The sequence below is a fragment of the Schistosoma haematobium genome, chromosome 1 (assembly GCF_000699445.3).
Source record: "Schistosoma haematobium chromosome 1, whole genome shotgun sequence".
NCBI classification, from domain to species: domain Eukaryota; kingdom Metazoa; phylum Platyhelminthes; class Trematoda; order Strigeidida; family Schistosomatidae; genus Schistosoma; species Schistosoma haematobium.
Genome location: NC_067196.1, coordinates 51296783 through 51312006, shown reverse-complemented (window position 1 = coordinate 51312006; position 15224 = coordinate 51296783). Strand labels below are relative to the sequence as shown.

Sequence of the window (15224 nt, the reverse complement as noted above, 5' to 3'; positions counted from 1 at the left end):
TAAAGAATCCATTACTCATTTAACAAGTAAAATATGTTTGTAATAATGACGTGAAAGTAGAGCAATGGCTAAGACGTATTTCGCATTACTGAGATTCACTATTTAAACATTTGATTGGGCAGGACAGTTTACGATTAAAATTCTCCTGATAGATATTTTATTCAAAATTGTATTCTTATGTTTGTTACTGGAAAGCTTTTATTTGTCTCATCTTACAAGCACTATCGAAATGACTAAAGATATATCTTCAAATCTTAGGTATTTATCTTCTGAAAAAAAATTTCGAGATCCTTTAAATGTCAATTATACAAACTGCTTAAACAACATATCTTACTGTAAGTCCAGACGAATCTTATTGTGATACACTTTTCAGGCGTATATTTACTAACTTTTGATGGATTAATTTAGAGACATGTTCTTTTGAAATAAAATGTTGTGAAAGAGATTGATTTAAAAATATGGTTAAATACGATCTTTTAAACCTGTATAAATTTATATCTTACTTAAGGATGTTAGTATTAGAATGTTTGTCATTAACACCACTGTCTTCAGTACAACTTAACAAATTTACTGTAAAGATTATTTTTTTCTTTAAAAATATATCATCGTATATCTTACCCGTTCAAATAATGGTTTCACAATTGGTAACATGATGATAAAATGTTCTTGAAACTTAGTATTGATTAAAGTTGGCTGAAATTCTAATAATCGTTGTCCAGCACTATGTATCATTAGATTTTTATCGATTAACAAATGGAATGGTAATAATCCAAAAAAAATTTTATTTGAAATTTTTGGTAACATATTCATTGTATCTAATCCAGTCTTTACCATACAAATCGCATATTCTTTAAAACTTTCACCAATAAATAATTCTAATGTAAATACAGTTCGATATAATGAACCTTCATTTGATTCTGAATTGATTTTAATAATTAAATGTAGTTGGTAAATGTATTTAGCTACTTCAAATAATAGTCCTTTTGTATAATGATTATAACCAGGTCGTGTTGTTGTATATTCTAACATTATACAACTTGACGTACTAGATAAGATAACAAATGTCGGTGGTTTAATACGATGATAACTATAACGTAAATATTTATGATGATCATTTAAATTTAATAATAAATCTTTGAATGTTTTACCAGATGCACGAAGTAGTTTTTCAAAACCATTTCTAATTAAATATTGTATGGTATAACGTCCAATCCCAAAAAGAATTGTATCTTTATCTGTGAATATTTTATCACCTAATATTGTGGCAATTCTTGCCATCAAGTTGTCATGGTATATTTTTTTAGTGTCAATATCAAATTCTTTACCAGTAGATTTTTTACATAACCATATCCATGTATTTTCACCATAATTGTCTATAATATAATGTTTAGCAGCTTCTAATAATATACCATACATAATTTCTAATAAATTACTGATACTGGATAAAAGAAATTAGAATAAAAAAATATTATTTATTTATGAGTGTAAAGTGTTTCCATTGGTTCATATAATATATACAAGTTTTTACTACTTAAATAGATAATTTATGAGATATATCAAGCTTAATAAATTCTTAGTCATATACCGTAGTTTATGATAAATGACAGAATTTAAATGAAATTAGCCAGTAAACAGGTACATAGGTAGTCTCATGTAGATTTTAATTATGATTGAAATATATTTTTGCTATTCCTTAACTTGTATAGTGTTCAATTCCAATACTGAGAAATGGAAGATATTTCCTGAAACTGATTATGCTTATCATAATTGATACTGACATTGATTTGTTTATACTGTCAACTAATTGAGGTGATTTGATAGTATTAATTATGAGGCTGAAAAATGAATCACGTTATAAAATTATTTCATCTCAAGTGACAGATTTAATAAATTTATTAAATTATCAATACTGGTATTTGACCACAGATGCCTCAGAAATATTGCTGGCGTCTGCTGGGATCACTGGGTAAGTAATAGTGAAGTTAGACGCAGGGTATTAGGTAATGATGGTAAATCAGTTGATGAGGTTGTGAATGTTCATCGACTGAGATGGTTGGGCCACGTGTTACGTATGCCTCAACACCGATTACCACGATGTGCAATGCTAACCGGTGTTGGAGATGGTTGGAAGAAAGTTAGGGGTGGCCAAACCAAAACGTGGCATCAGTGCTTGAAGTCACTAACTTCTGGTCTTAGCTATGTTGGGAGATGCAGACTACTTGGTTAGGGCTCACGTGACTATCGTAACCAATGGTTGGAGACTCTTGGTGACATGGCTCAGAACCGATCACAATAGCGTCGATGTATACACTATCTGTCTTCCTTTAAACTAACAGATTAAGACCGCTTCATTTTTTTTCTACGAACTAATTCTTTCTTCCAGTACTATATCCTTATTGCAATCTTTCTTTTATTTATTATCGTCATTGACTTAACTGCTCGCATGAACCCGATGTTCATCTTGCTGTGCTAAAGCGTTATGGCAACTTGGATCGATGCATATATGTGTCTGATCCTAAGTTGTAGCTGACTAACTGAAAGTTTGGAAATTATTAATAATTTAACTAAAAGTAACCAGAGAATGAAAATAGCTGTATTACAATGATTTCAAATGGTTATTTAACTTGTACCGACCCCTATGGAATTACACATCTTTTATATTATGTTTAATTTTAGGTTGAAACTCATGTTAAAAATAAGCTTATAAAAGAACACCGAAGTAGAACAATTCTGCTCCTGATGTTACCGTTATATTAGTCTTTTCTGTCATTTTTATGTAAACACCTTTATTTAACAATGTTTTGACTGACTGGATAAAATCACCACTTAGAATGAGTAAAAGAGAACCACAAAGCTCATTTTAAAGAAATACTCTAACCGAACCTGATAACAGTTCTTTAATTGGATGAGTGGGAACGTTACAGCGTCTTCATAGTTTTAATGGATTAGGGTTTTGCATGAGTAATATTTCTACATCAGTGTTATTAACTTCATTCAGTTATTAATTAGTACATAGTCATTAGTGACAAGTGATTTTATTCCCCGACTGCCCATATATATTTATATATAGAATATACAAAATCCTGATAAGATATTCCTGTAAATTATCTTACTGACCATTTTACAGCATATGGTTCTAAACAAATGAAAGGCAACTATGGTATAAAAGTACAGTAGTTCAATTAAATCACTAGGTTAATTATTCACCAACTGTTCAAATATCCAAATAATTTTCTCTCTTTTTCTTAACTAACCACATTATTTATTCTGGCTTTATATAAATGTTTACAACTAATCATTTTATTTACGTTGCAAAACTTAAGTGAAAATGTGGCAGTCATTAGTTATTTTCCCCATGTACATAAAGTCCTATAAAGGTACTCAACGATAAATTGTGTAGCATGAGGATTATGGTATGTATTACGTTATGAGGTTAGGACTAGTCTAAAATCATTACAGTTTACCAAGCATTCAAAATGCAATATTGTATAAAGCGATTTCTAACAACACAGATTGTACCTCCCAAAAACGTCTATGTAGAATAATTCACTAAATTTACTTGCTAATTGAAAGAAACACTTAGGAGACAATATAAAATTGCGTTTTGAGTAAAAGTAATAAACGATAAAATTCACTAATATTTCATCGGTTTTATGTCATAAAGACACAACATCTTCTCAATTAAAGTTTATCTAATAGTCTGTTTGAACCACTTAAAATATTTCTATCAACCCTCTAAATCAAAACTTTGCTTTCATCTGAAGAGACACTCTCTATGGTATTTAGAAATGATTGACGACTGGGTAGTGACCAACTTCATGTACGTCATTACTTACTTAGTGAAGATCGAATGTTATCGATCAGTTGTAAATACATCTCAGTCCTATAAGAGATCAGTCGCGGCCCGAATAGCTCAGTGGTAACGTCTATGACTGTGAAGCTGGGAGACATGGATTAAGTTCAACAGTGAGTATCAGTTCACACAAGGTTACTGGCATATCTCGCTGATGAGTACTAAATAACACGAAAGGTGCTTCAAACGTTTCCTGTTGATTACTTCCGACTACCAGGCTACATTAAGATATCAAAAAAGTACGCTGAAATGTTTCAGAACTCCCGGTTTGTCAGTTGAATAATAACCGAATTTCAAACAGTATAGACTGTAATTAAGTCGCTCATACAATGAAATCACCTTTCCAGAGAGTACCGACGCACTTCCAATCTACTTCGTAGGTTTTCTAACAGATTTTATGGTTAATTCTGTTAGTAATTACAATCCGATCCCAAGACTGGGAAAGTAACGAACCTTCCTTCCAGATACTGAAAAACTCAATGAATTAAACATAGTTCTCAACAACAGCTTCCAAGCCTTACAAGATCTACTCGAACAATAGAAAACTAATATGGAAAAGAACTGGAAATGGATTAAGGGAAAAGTAACTTTAACGTATCAGAAGGTTCTCGGTCTATGTGTCACAGATCGATCATACGCCATTCAGAACAGTTCACTTAATATCATATTCTATTTAAAATTTAGTTTACTTATTTCGCAAACAGTAGTATAGCAAGTTCTGCAAGAAATATATAAATTTAGTATTTCATAATCTTCTATAGTCTTCTTACAATAGTAGAAAAAATTTGTATCGTAAATTAATGCTTTCATTAATGTTCTGTCTATATGGAAATCTCCTATATAAAATAGACCATTTTCATGTTGTCCAGCACAACAATGATCATCTTTCAATAAGATCATCAACTTCAGAGAACTAAATCATCTTCACTAACTATCAGATCCAACAAAGTGAACTTTCTTTTCCAAAATTTATTTAAATACAATTTAATTTTGTTTTAAAAGAAAGATTCCTAGATCTACTAAGTAAACATTCATTTCAAAAAGGATTACTTACTGTTTACTTTACTTATGCCCTGTTACCCTCAATGGAGCATAGGCTGACAACCAGAGAATGAATCACTATTAGATATAAATCAATGTTTACATATTTAACTAAACTGAATACAATGTTTCATGAAAATCTAATTTAATGAGCAGATCTAAAAAAAACAGTAATTAGATCTTTGAAAAATTTCACACCCCAATTCCAATCAAGAAACTAATGATGATGATGATAATAATAATAATGGAAAAATAAGTGCAAAAATCCCTTTTTTAAAAAAAGAAAAACAAACTTTAATTCTATTTTAGTAATCTATTAATAACATACGTTTATTTTTCTTGTATATAAAACGGGAAAGATCTAGTTTAATGATTCTTCTTTTTTTAAAAAAAGACACTCTTAATTGCTAAATATACGATTGAATTCAATATAATTGAACAACTACTTAATTTGGATTATTTTAAAGCTTTTAATTGAAAAAAGAAAAAAAACTATTTTTCATGATAAATCATTTTGATAAAAACATCATTATTTATGAAGAAATCATTAAGAATTTGAATAGTTGAGATCATGAGTCAATTGAATCTAGAACACCATAGAAAACTTGGAAGCATTGGAAGGCCGTTTCGTCCTATTGTGAGGCTCTTCGTGGATGAACACTGCTGAGAAGTCCCACAATAGAACGCAACAGCCATTTAGTGCTTCCAAGTGTTCCATGGTGATCTAATTTCGAATGACTTATGATCTCAACTATTGAAAATACAGTAATATCCACAAAAACCTCTTCTAATAGAAATCATTCAAAGTTTAAAAAATCAAATGGTAGAGAAAAAACATTAAAAAGAAAGGGGAATAGTAATTTTTTTGGCAAAAACAAAAAAATAATTACCATCTAATCAAAATGTTTATATAAAAATAAATAAAATAGAGATTAGAGTAGATGATTGTGATGTTTTTATGAATACATTAGTGAAAAGAAAAAGTGTAATTCTATCAGTATCACTATTATCATGAATGTTTGTATTAGAGATGTACAATAAAAAAGATAAATACAATAAAATGTAAAAATGTATATTATATAGAATGTTAAAAAGAGTTTTATTTATCTCTTTTTTTAATGGATAGAACAAATAAAAATTATTGTTTAATCTAGAAGATATTACTTAAATAATAAGGGATAAAATTGTAATATTCCAATTAAATCTGATAATTATTCGTTAAATTATCAATTTATTCATAATATTTGATTGATATTAAAAAACGATTATTCATAAAATAGTGGATCTTGAGTGTTTTGAATGTGTCTTTTTTTACTTTCATTTTGAAGGATTCTTAAAAATTTAGGTGTGTTAGATTTCAAGTTGATGTAACCGAATACGGTTTAAGAGTTATTCTGTCAACTGAAAATTAATTTACTTGGGACAATTAACATACGATTGAGATTCCAGAAACCGCACGAAGATATATGTGAAGTCGATGAAAATGACGAACAGATATAATGATCATTTGGCTAGAGAAAATTCACAATTAGAATGTATAAATTAATTTTATTCATGCCTTGATCTAACTTATTCATTTTGAAATATATTTTTCATATTCTTCTGATCAGATTTATTTGAGCTTCAAGGGAATCAAAATCACCACTGTAGTAATATTAGTCGTCCAATATTGACATTTGTACCTGGGTGTTTTAAAATAGGCCAATGCTTTTGAAATTGCTGTGAATTAGCTTTAATTTTGTGGAGTATACTGACTTTCAGTATTTTGCTTGAAGCTTAGATTTTTATTAAATTTTGTAGTCAGATTTTACTTTTAGTTATTCTTAGGAACTGATAATGTTTTAGGTATATTTTTGTTTTCTATCTGGTGTTCTGCTAAATTTTGTACTTTTTGAAGTGGGATTTCCAAATTCGCGTAATGGTCAGGCATACTCAAGTGGGAGAAACTAAAAATAACTGTCATTGACTCGAAGAGTCATGATAACGAAGTGGCGATTGGAGAGAAATATATACTAGTTCCGAAACAGATGAAGGAATCTGCCACAGCCACCTCATCACTCCAGTTAAAAATAAGTCCTTCAGAGTTTTCCTCACGCAGTGACAAACTTATTCGATAGTCCCATAGTTGGATTATAAATTAACTTGGCCTAGATGACAGCAATCAAACTGCTTCCAATACTATTTTAGCGACTTGGAAGAATAGGAAGACGCCGATTCAAAAAAATCAAACATACCAGTGATATAAATCAGTAATTAGAAATGTTTTCAACTAGAACCTGTGACCTTGAATATACTTCCAAAGAATGTGTGCAACTAAGAGGAAATATAATGCTGTTTTATGCATGTAAAAATTAAGCTTTTGACAATTTGTCACTTTGTGTAAAGACAATATTGAGGCCAGCTTACCCTTTTTAATTTAAATGAAATAAAATACTATAAACTACTATCGAATGAATAAACAATACCTATATATTATTGCAGTTCAAAGCCTTATGATTAGGATTTTAGGTAATTTATTTTCACCTGCGATTATTTATGAGAGAATTGGTGGTTTCGGTGTAAATGTGATCTCCATCAATCATTTCAGGTGTCGTCGCTAAATGAACACGACTCTACAATTTTTTTTAGTGCATTTTGTTTGTACTTCCCATTTGATTTCAAATTTTATAACATTATTCGAAGTTATCTTTGTGCCAACTACTTATCCATATATATAGTAGTGTGAAAACTGGTTTAGAAAGAAACCATCCAAGGAATCATTAGCCCGATAAGTTTAAGTTGATAAATTGAGTTATTACCATAAATTCTTTTAAAGCGAAAAGTTTCGAATTTTTTAGTTCGCATATTAGAATCATTAATTAGGAAACATCCATCATTTTAATAAAATTGAATACTTTCTCTCATACATAATTCATAATTCCACTTCAAAACCAAAGAACCAGTGAAAAGATGTTCTTGTCACATCAATATACCATTCTGATAAATGATAAGTTCGTGACTAAAATCTAGTTTTATTCTCTAAACACTAGTCAATATGAACAAAGTACATTATGGCTTTATGAAATCAAATAATCCCAGTGAAATAGTTGAAGCAAATTTTGTTCAGAAAGAAATTTGAATACCATTTGAACTACTATATGCCAAACTAGCTAGATAAATATTTCAAACTTACAGAAAATTAATCATATTTTTAGCAGAGTTATTCATACCATTCTGAAACAACAAAGATTCAGTTAGCTGACAATCAAAAACCGACAACCATTGTTTTTGAAATCATTTCCGTCAACCATTTTGCTTGATATTTAAAATAACAAAACAGTACAGACAACCTTGGCCGAATTTGGCCTTGAAGGTCGAATGTGTGACATATTGATATTTTATTTCACCAAGAAATACAATTTTTCATAAGTAGTTAGATCGGACAACTCTACGGTATGGTTGAGACGGAGTACTAGTAAATCCATTATGGTTTTATTCTTGGTTATTTCTCAAACCATTAATTTTATTTTGGGATTATATTTCGGTATCACTGTATAAAAAAGTATGTAATGACAGCAAGAATATATTGACAATCGACTTAAATAGTATAATCTGACTCGAAAGTCATTAATGATAAAGACCTAGCAAAATCCAGTTAGCTATAAAGTCTCATCAATATAAATAAGTGGTAAGACATAGATATCAGGAAATTGAATTCCAAATATTCTATTTGGAACATTGTACACGAATGTTCGGGTCTCGAAGTAAAACAAATACTTATTAGAAAAGTATTTTGGAACTTGAGACAAGTTTTTTCGATATTCTGCATACTACATTCATCACAGCAAATTTCGAAAGAATAGATTATTTCGAGATTTATGCAGTGTATACTTCATGAACTGGTTTATCGATTCCATATATTCACCAACAATCTGTCAGGAATTTGACAATAGACTTAAGCAATGTCGATGCGTATCTTATAAGGGAGAATGGTAGAAAGAGGTACAATAAAACATGATTTTTATTTCTACTTATATTAAAATCATCCTTATTTTAGTGTTGCGGATTAGATACTTCGGATTAGAAAAACAAGTTGACTGAAAAAATTTCTTTTTAATTAGTTCCTTATTATATACACACAGCCATTTTTATGTGTTTCGGCTCGATTGTGCCCGTGGTATTACTATTTATACTTAGCAATCGGGAGGCGCTGTAATTCCTGTGGCGCAAAATGCAAACACAAAAACTTGTAAGATTAAGGTTTATAAACTCTTAGGAACACAATCACAGAACAAGTCGTCCAAAATCACTTCATCATTAAACCAAACGCACTAATTTATATACTGATCTTACACACTTGATGATTTATAAATAAAAATTTTATAAATGGGAAGATGAACAGCCGTACTGTTAAACATAAACGAAATCCGCATGGAATTGTCATATTGGACAAAAGTTCACACACTTAATAGGTACCTTAAATAAATGTTACACTGGCAAATATAAAACCAATGTCAAAATGTCACACTTAGGAATAATCCTGATGTCATAAAACGTTACATCTAGTTGAAAATAATGCGAACTCGCCATCTTATCAAAATGTAACGTTCCTAATCAAGGTTCTACAGTAATATACAAGATATTCAAACTAAATATAAAATCAACATTTAAATAAATGGTGGTAAATCAATGGGAATATTTATTAAATTTATTCCTTTTTTTAAACATGAACTGATTTATTTGGTTTTTAACCAAATTATTTGTATGATCAAGGTTTATGACAAATACTTATGTGACTTTCAAAGGATTGAAATTTATAACTAATCGGTTCAAATTCTTAAGATTTAACCACTAAGCTATCGATAATATTTTGTAATTTTGGCATAAATATACAATAATACTTTTACTAAAGTATTGATAGTAGTTTATTATATACACATTGTCGGTTGATAATTATCATTATTTGTTTATTTGAACACATAAATATTGGTACAGCAGGGCACCAAATATATATGCGTCACACAAAACGATGAGAATTCGAAGAGAAAAAAATGGGGGTAAGGAGCGTAAAAAAAAGAACAATAACGAACAGATTAGTGTAAGGTAGTGTGATGATAATAATAATGCGGAAATGGGAAGGCAAAACCAGAAGGATTCTTTCAGTTAAGGAAGTTACAACCACCTTTTATGAAAAAAGTAAAAGTAGGTTACAGCAGCATCGCCACTGGCTTCTATTCTGAGCCATATCTGATAACGTCTCTAGCCACTGTGTAGCACCATCTCTCGGACCCCAGCCAGGGAGTCGTGAAAGACCAACAGAAGCCAGCCCAATTTAATTATCGTCTGTGTCTGAACACACGATGCCGAACCTCTGCATTATTAACATGGTGTTGCAACTGGATATCAGCAATCCTTCGGAGAAAACGATGATCGAACACAGAATCGTCTAATATTCTCAACTCCAATAAGCCAGGTTTCACAAACAGAGCAAAAGTGCTCTCTTTGACGCGTTGTAGGTCAAACCTTTTACAACCAGACTAACATCACGAAGATGCCAAAGATGGCCCAAATTGGCATAAGTTGCTCTTGCTTTCACTATACGTGAATTGATTTCAAGACTTACGCCACCACCAGCACTTATGCAGCTACCTAGATACACGAACTTCTCGACTACTTCCATTTGCTCACCACCCAGGGTGAGTACAGGATTATAATCCTACCAGTCTTATAGAAGTACTTTGCACTTCGAAGGTGCAAAGCACATACGTACCTATGCACACTGATAATTATCATTAGTAAAAAGAAAAAAAGATGAAATTTAATAATTTAGGTGATTTTATTTATAATTTTATCATTATTATTATTTATAATGTTTTGTTCTAACCAATTAGCGTAATCAAATTCAATTCCAAGACGAGCTAAAGTATTAGAAAAATAATCAGGCAATTCATATGAATGACACGTTAGGAAGTAATAATTAATTGTACGATTATTATTACTATTATTACTGGTTGTTGTCTTTGTTGTCGGTATTGTATCACTGTCGACTTCCTGCTTAACACATGATAATGATAAGGGACTAGGTTTTGATGATATATTACAAGATTTTAAAGAAAAACTTTCAGATTTGATTTTAAAAAGATGTGAAGGCTTTTTAACATATGATTTTATACATAAATTTGAGGCATTCATATAAAATGGTATAGGTAGATATAAATGGGAACGATGAATATGAACTGGTATATCTTCGAAATTAATATTGGATTGACCAAGAATTCGACGTTGTTTTAGTGGTATAGAATAGTTTAAGCGAATTTTATTAGGCGGTAAGACAATAGGTGATATCCCAGTGTTCACAAGACGTGAAGCCTAAACAAAAGGTATAAATTGAAAGTAAATAGTTATTTTTATTAGCCATTTCATTTAAAAATAAATGGAAATTAAGTAAAGATTCATAATGAAGACAAATCAACTAATCGGGATAATAAATTCACTTGGTATTGTTTACTTGAATCTTCCCATTGATGGTTAGGATTGCAACTGATCAGTCTCTTATTGGCATATGTCCATACTGTGCGTATTGCGTCAGTGGCGTTTGAGGCGAACGGTACTGGGTTCGAGTCGCAGAGTGTACATTAACTCTGAGTTAGTTATTCAAAAAGATTTGTTTATAACTTGGTTGGCTACTAACTGGTGGCTAATGTCATGTTTGTCTAGTCCTTAGTGTTGATTGGATTCTATCGACCAAGTTGCAATGTGGTCACCAGTCTGAGTGATCCGATACTGATTGAATTATATTTTGATGTTAAGTGGTTGGAGGGAGGGAGTCAGCAACAAACTCTAGACTTGAGTTCTGTGTGAATTGCCACTAATCAGCGAGGCGTATCTAGAATATTTATGGAAATAATTATTTCGGTGGAATTTGAAAGTGAATCCGTAGACAACTTCTAAAGTAAATGACTTTATAAGGTAGTTATCTTCTTACTTTCGTTTTTTCTTAAAGTTTAGTCAAAAGGAAGCTGAATAAAAACTCTAAAAATTGACAAATAACGACAATCACTACGCTACTTTCATAAATAATCTTTTCAAAACACACATACATGCATTCAAACGTACTTGAAATGTTTCTCCGACAACAGTGCAACCTTCATATAATAAGTAGACTTCAGGTAAACCACGATATAGACTGTTTGTTTCAAGTTTGACAAGACTGGAATTCTCAGAACCTTCGGAAAGAATTGTATGGTGAACAGATTTTTCTAGAATAACACCTTTCAATTTTAAACTTTTCGAAATTTCATTTGGAGGTGGTCTAGAAACAGTGGAAACAAGTCAAAATAAACAACAAATATTAATATGGTTGAATATTGATGTACTTACTGCTTAATAGTTTTACTAATGAGAAGTTGAATATGTAAGAAAAAAAATGAAATTTGAGTATATATATGCCATTCTCGTTCCTTTCTTCAAGTCCATGTCGTCTCATGATGTCTTCATACTCGATATTTGCATATTGACCTTGGTACTCAGATCTCTTATTACGACGGTCAGGTTTTTCCTTGGACAGGTCTCTACAATGAACTGTAGCCCCTAAGAAAACTGGTCTTTATCGTCTTCGTTGCTACCACTTTTTTGGGGGGGGGATAGCACTGGGTGAAATTGATTGTAACCCTCTTCTTCTTTGTTTTAGAGGATACTTTGATGATGCTAGAGCGGTGAGATTCCCATCCTATAAGTGTTTTTTCGTGCTTCCTTGAGTAGAATCAGTGGAATCTCTTGTGTGTCCGAGACATTTTCTCCTTGTTTGTGACCAGAATACAACGGAATCTGTCCAGAAGCTATCTTTTCTGCTCAGCTTGTGTCTAATAAGTTCCTCATATTCTAAACAAAGCAAGGTTGAATTCTCTCATTTCTGTAGTTATTTGAATGATCCTTTTTGCATACTATAATGTCTGGCTATTCCACGTACCTGCATTATTTGTTACTCTGATTACCAAAAGGAGGACTGTCCTTGTGACCTCCGAAGAATCTCGACTTAAGGTATGAGGTATCATAACTCTTCTTCAACTTCTAGAGCAGAGTTAAGGTGACTTAAATTATTTTTACTGGTTACGTTTTTCTGCAAAATTATATTATATACATTAACTCAGGTTATTTCAAGTACATTTATTTATTAATTATAAAAGTGATCATGAAATCTTAACACATTTATCATATGAACTAACAATCAATTATCTACTGTATATCCAGCTGACGAGCCCCAAATAGGACGAAACGCGCATCCTGTATCCCACTGCTAACCACTATTCATCTTTGCTTATATTATATATTGTGTTGTCAAATACTTGTTCACTAATAAATGAAGCTTTCATAAGAGGTTGAACGGCAGCATGAGATACATTTGCTTTGTGAAGGTTTATGTCACGTGCTGTTAGGGGTATGAAACTGGTTTTCGTATCCCGGTTACACACACTATTGAATGGCAATCCTTCTCCGAGAAGAATCTGAGAAGAAAACTAGGTTAGTGTTGGTTTTGTAAACTTAAGAGCTTGACTATAAAACTCAAGGGATACTTGTTTGAGACAGGTAATACAAGAATGTTATGTGAAAGGTTTTAGATGAGCTAGATTTGCATATTTCAAAACTTAACACAAGTGATGAAAACCAGTGGGACAACATAGGGGCTGCTATTTTAGGGTCGACTTTTTCTAACTTCTACCTTTCACTGAGTAAGGGCAGAATTGCTGGAAAGGCTGGTAGTCTGAGAGAAGCACTTAACTATCATCATACCTCAGTACAACTTCACCCTTGGAACTTAAATTTACTGCTTCTAATAATGGAGCTCAAGTACTACGTTAAATTGAAGGTTTATGGGAATGACCAAACTAAACTGAGAGTAAAATATAAGACTTTATCCTGTCGGTTGAAATCTAACTGACTGGACCAGTTAACCATAGTTCTTATACAATGTATGTTGCTATTACATAGTGAGTCTAACCACAGAACTATAAGACTTCAAGTGTATTGGTCCAATCAACCAGAAACGCCGAACTTTCAAGTTTGATAATTTTATTCAAAAAACTAAGCTTTAATCAAACTTAAGAGATCGATAGATGGAGACAGGTAGAAGTTATACAGAAAAATACAAAGAAAAGTACAAAATATAAAAAAATGGTGTATTTGTCTAGAAGAATCGGTTATGTAGCCAAAAACACCCTTAAAGTCATATAAACATAGAGATTATAGACATAAAATAAAACGTGGAACAAAAACAACTTAGATATACAGACATATGTCTCATTGATTGATCGTTTTTTACGCGCTAGTCAATCTGCATAAATGAGCTAAAAAAACAAAGCAAGAAATGTATTGTAATTTTGAAGAAAAAAAAGCAGTCTGGTAAACAAAGAATCGTGCTAAAAGCGGATAGACCCATAAATTACAATACATCATGAAGTTATTGACTGTACATTTTAATCATTAAAGAAATGAAAGATTTACTGAATGGAGTGTATGAAATATGACTTTGAACCAGTTACTGAAGGCGGCCTGCTTGAATATCTGGGCTACCTGTTCCTCTGATCTAGATATTTCATCAAGTTATCTGTTTTGTTATTTGTTTTAGCACATCATTATGTCTATTGTGCACACAATCTATTCAGGCGCGTTTATGAAAAGTTTACAACCTTTCGCTATACGGGATACAAAAAGGTACAATCAGCGACATCATGGTGGCCGGCAATATGCATTGAAACGAATGAACATTAATCAAATGTGGATTACCGAACTCCTAACATCTAACTGGTCATCATTCAAATTTTATCATCACAATCGATCAAGGTATAAGAAAAGGAAACTTGTTGAAATATTTTATGCTGAGAATTCTATGTTGTACCAAAAATATAATGTTGAATAAAGCTTCTAATAATAATAATAATGGAGTGTATGAAATATGACTTTGAACCAGTTACAATTACATGAGTTCTTTTAAATGTAAATTAACTTCAAAATCGTAAATATGTCATGATTTATCATTTATTTCATCTGTTCTTATCCTAATCTTTTCAAATTTGTTGATTTCTTTTCTCAATGCTATTAAACAAATTGTTTCATCGTAAATAGATGAACCTGTAGTGTCTAATGCTATGTCAACAACAAATGAGTTATTCTAGCTTCTGGGCATATTAATATATATATTCTTCTTGAATCACATTTTGACCTTGTCAACTACTCAACTATAACCTTGACTTTTTCTATGAACGTATGTGTCAATCGGTTACCCTATTCATAATATCTCTTTAGCTTATTTTTGTCTGGCTATAAATATTAGGTCACGCTTTATCGATGGAAG

At 31.3% G+C, this 15224-nt stretch overlaps 2 protein-coding genes across 2 annotated transcripts in view; both read right to left on the bottom strand.

Moving 5' to 3' along the window:
* Positions 1-15224, bottom strand: part of NOVA1_4 (RNA-binding protein Nova-1) — a gene marked incomplete at both ends in the record, with an annotated part of 41226 nt that overhangs the window by 18555 nt on the left and 7447 nt on the right. Inside the window, 3 exons of the mRNA XM_035734006.2 lie at positions 619-1438; positions 10758-11242; positions 11990-12185. Of these exons, the coding sequence (XP_035590214.2) occupies positions 619-1438; positions 10758-11242; positions 11990-12185 (1501 nt within the window). The remainder of the gene's footprint in view (positions 1-618; positions 1439-10757; positions 11243-11989; positions 12186-15224) is intronic.
* Positions 9794-15224, bottom strand: part of NOVA1_1 (RNA-binding protein Nova-1) — a 42270-nt gene continuing 36839 nt past the window's right edge. Inside the window, exons 9-10 of the mRNA XM_051209012.1 lie at positions 11990-14217; positions 9794-11242 (exon numbers count right to left, since the gene is read on the bottom strand). The gene's annotated coding sequence lies outside the window, so the exon portion shown is untranslated. The remainder of the gene's footprint in view (positions 11243-11989; positions 14218-15224) is intronic.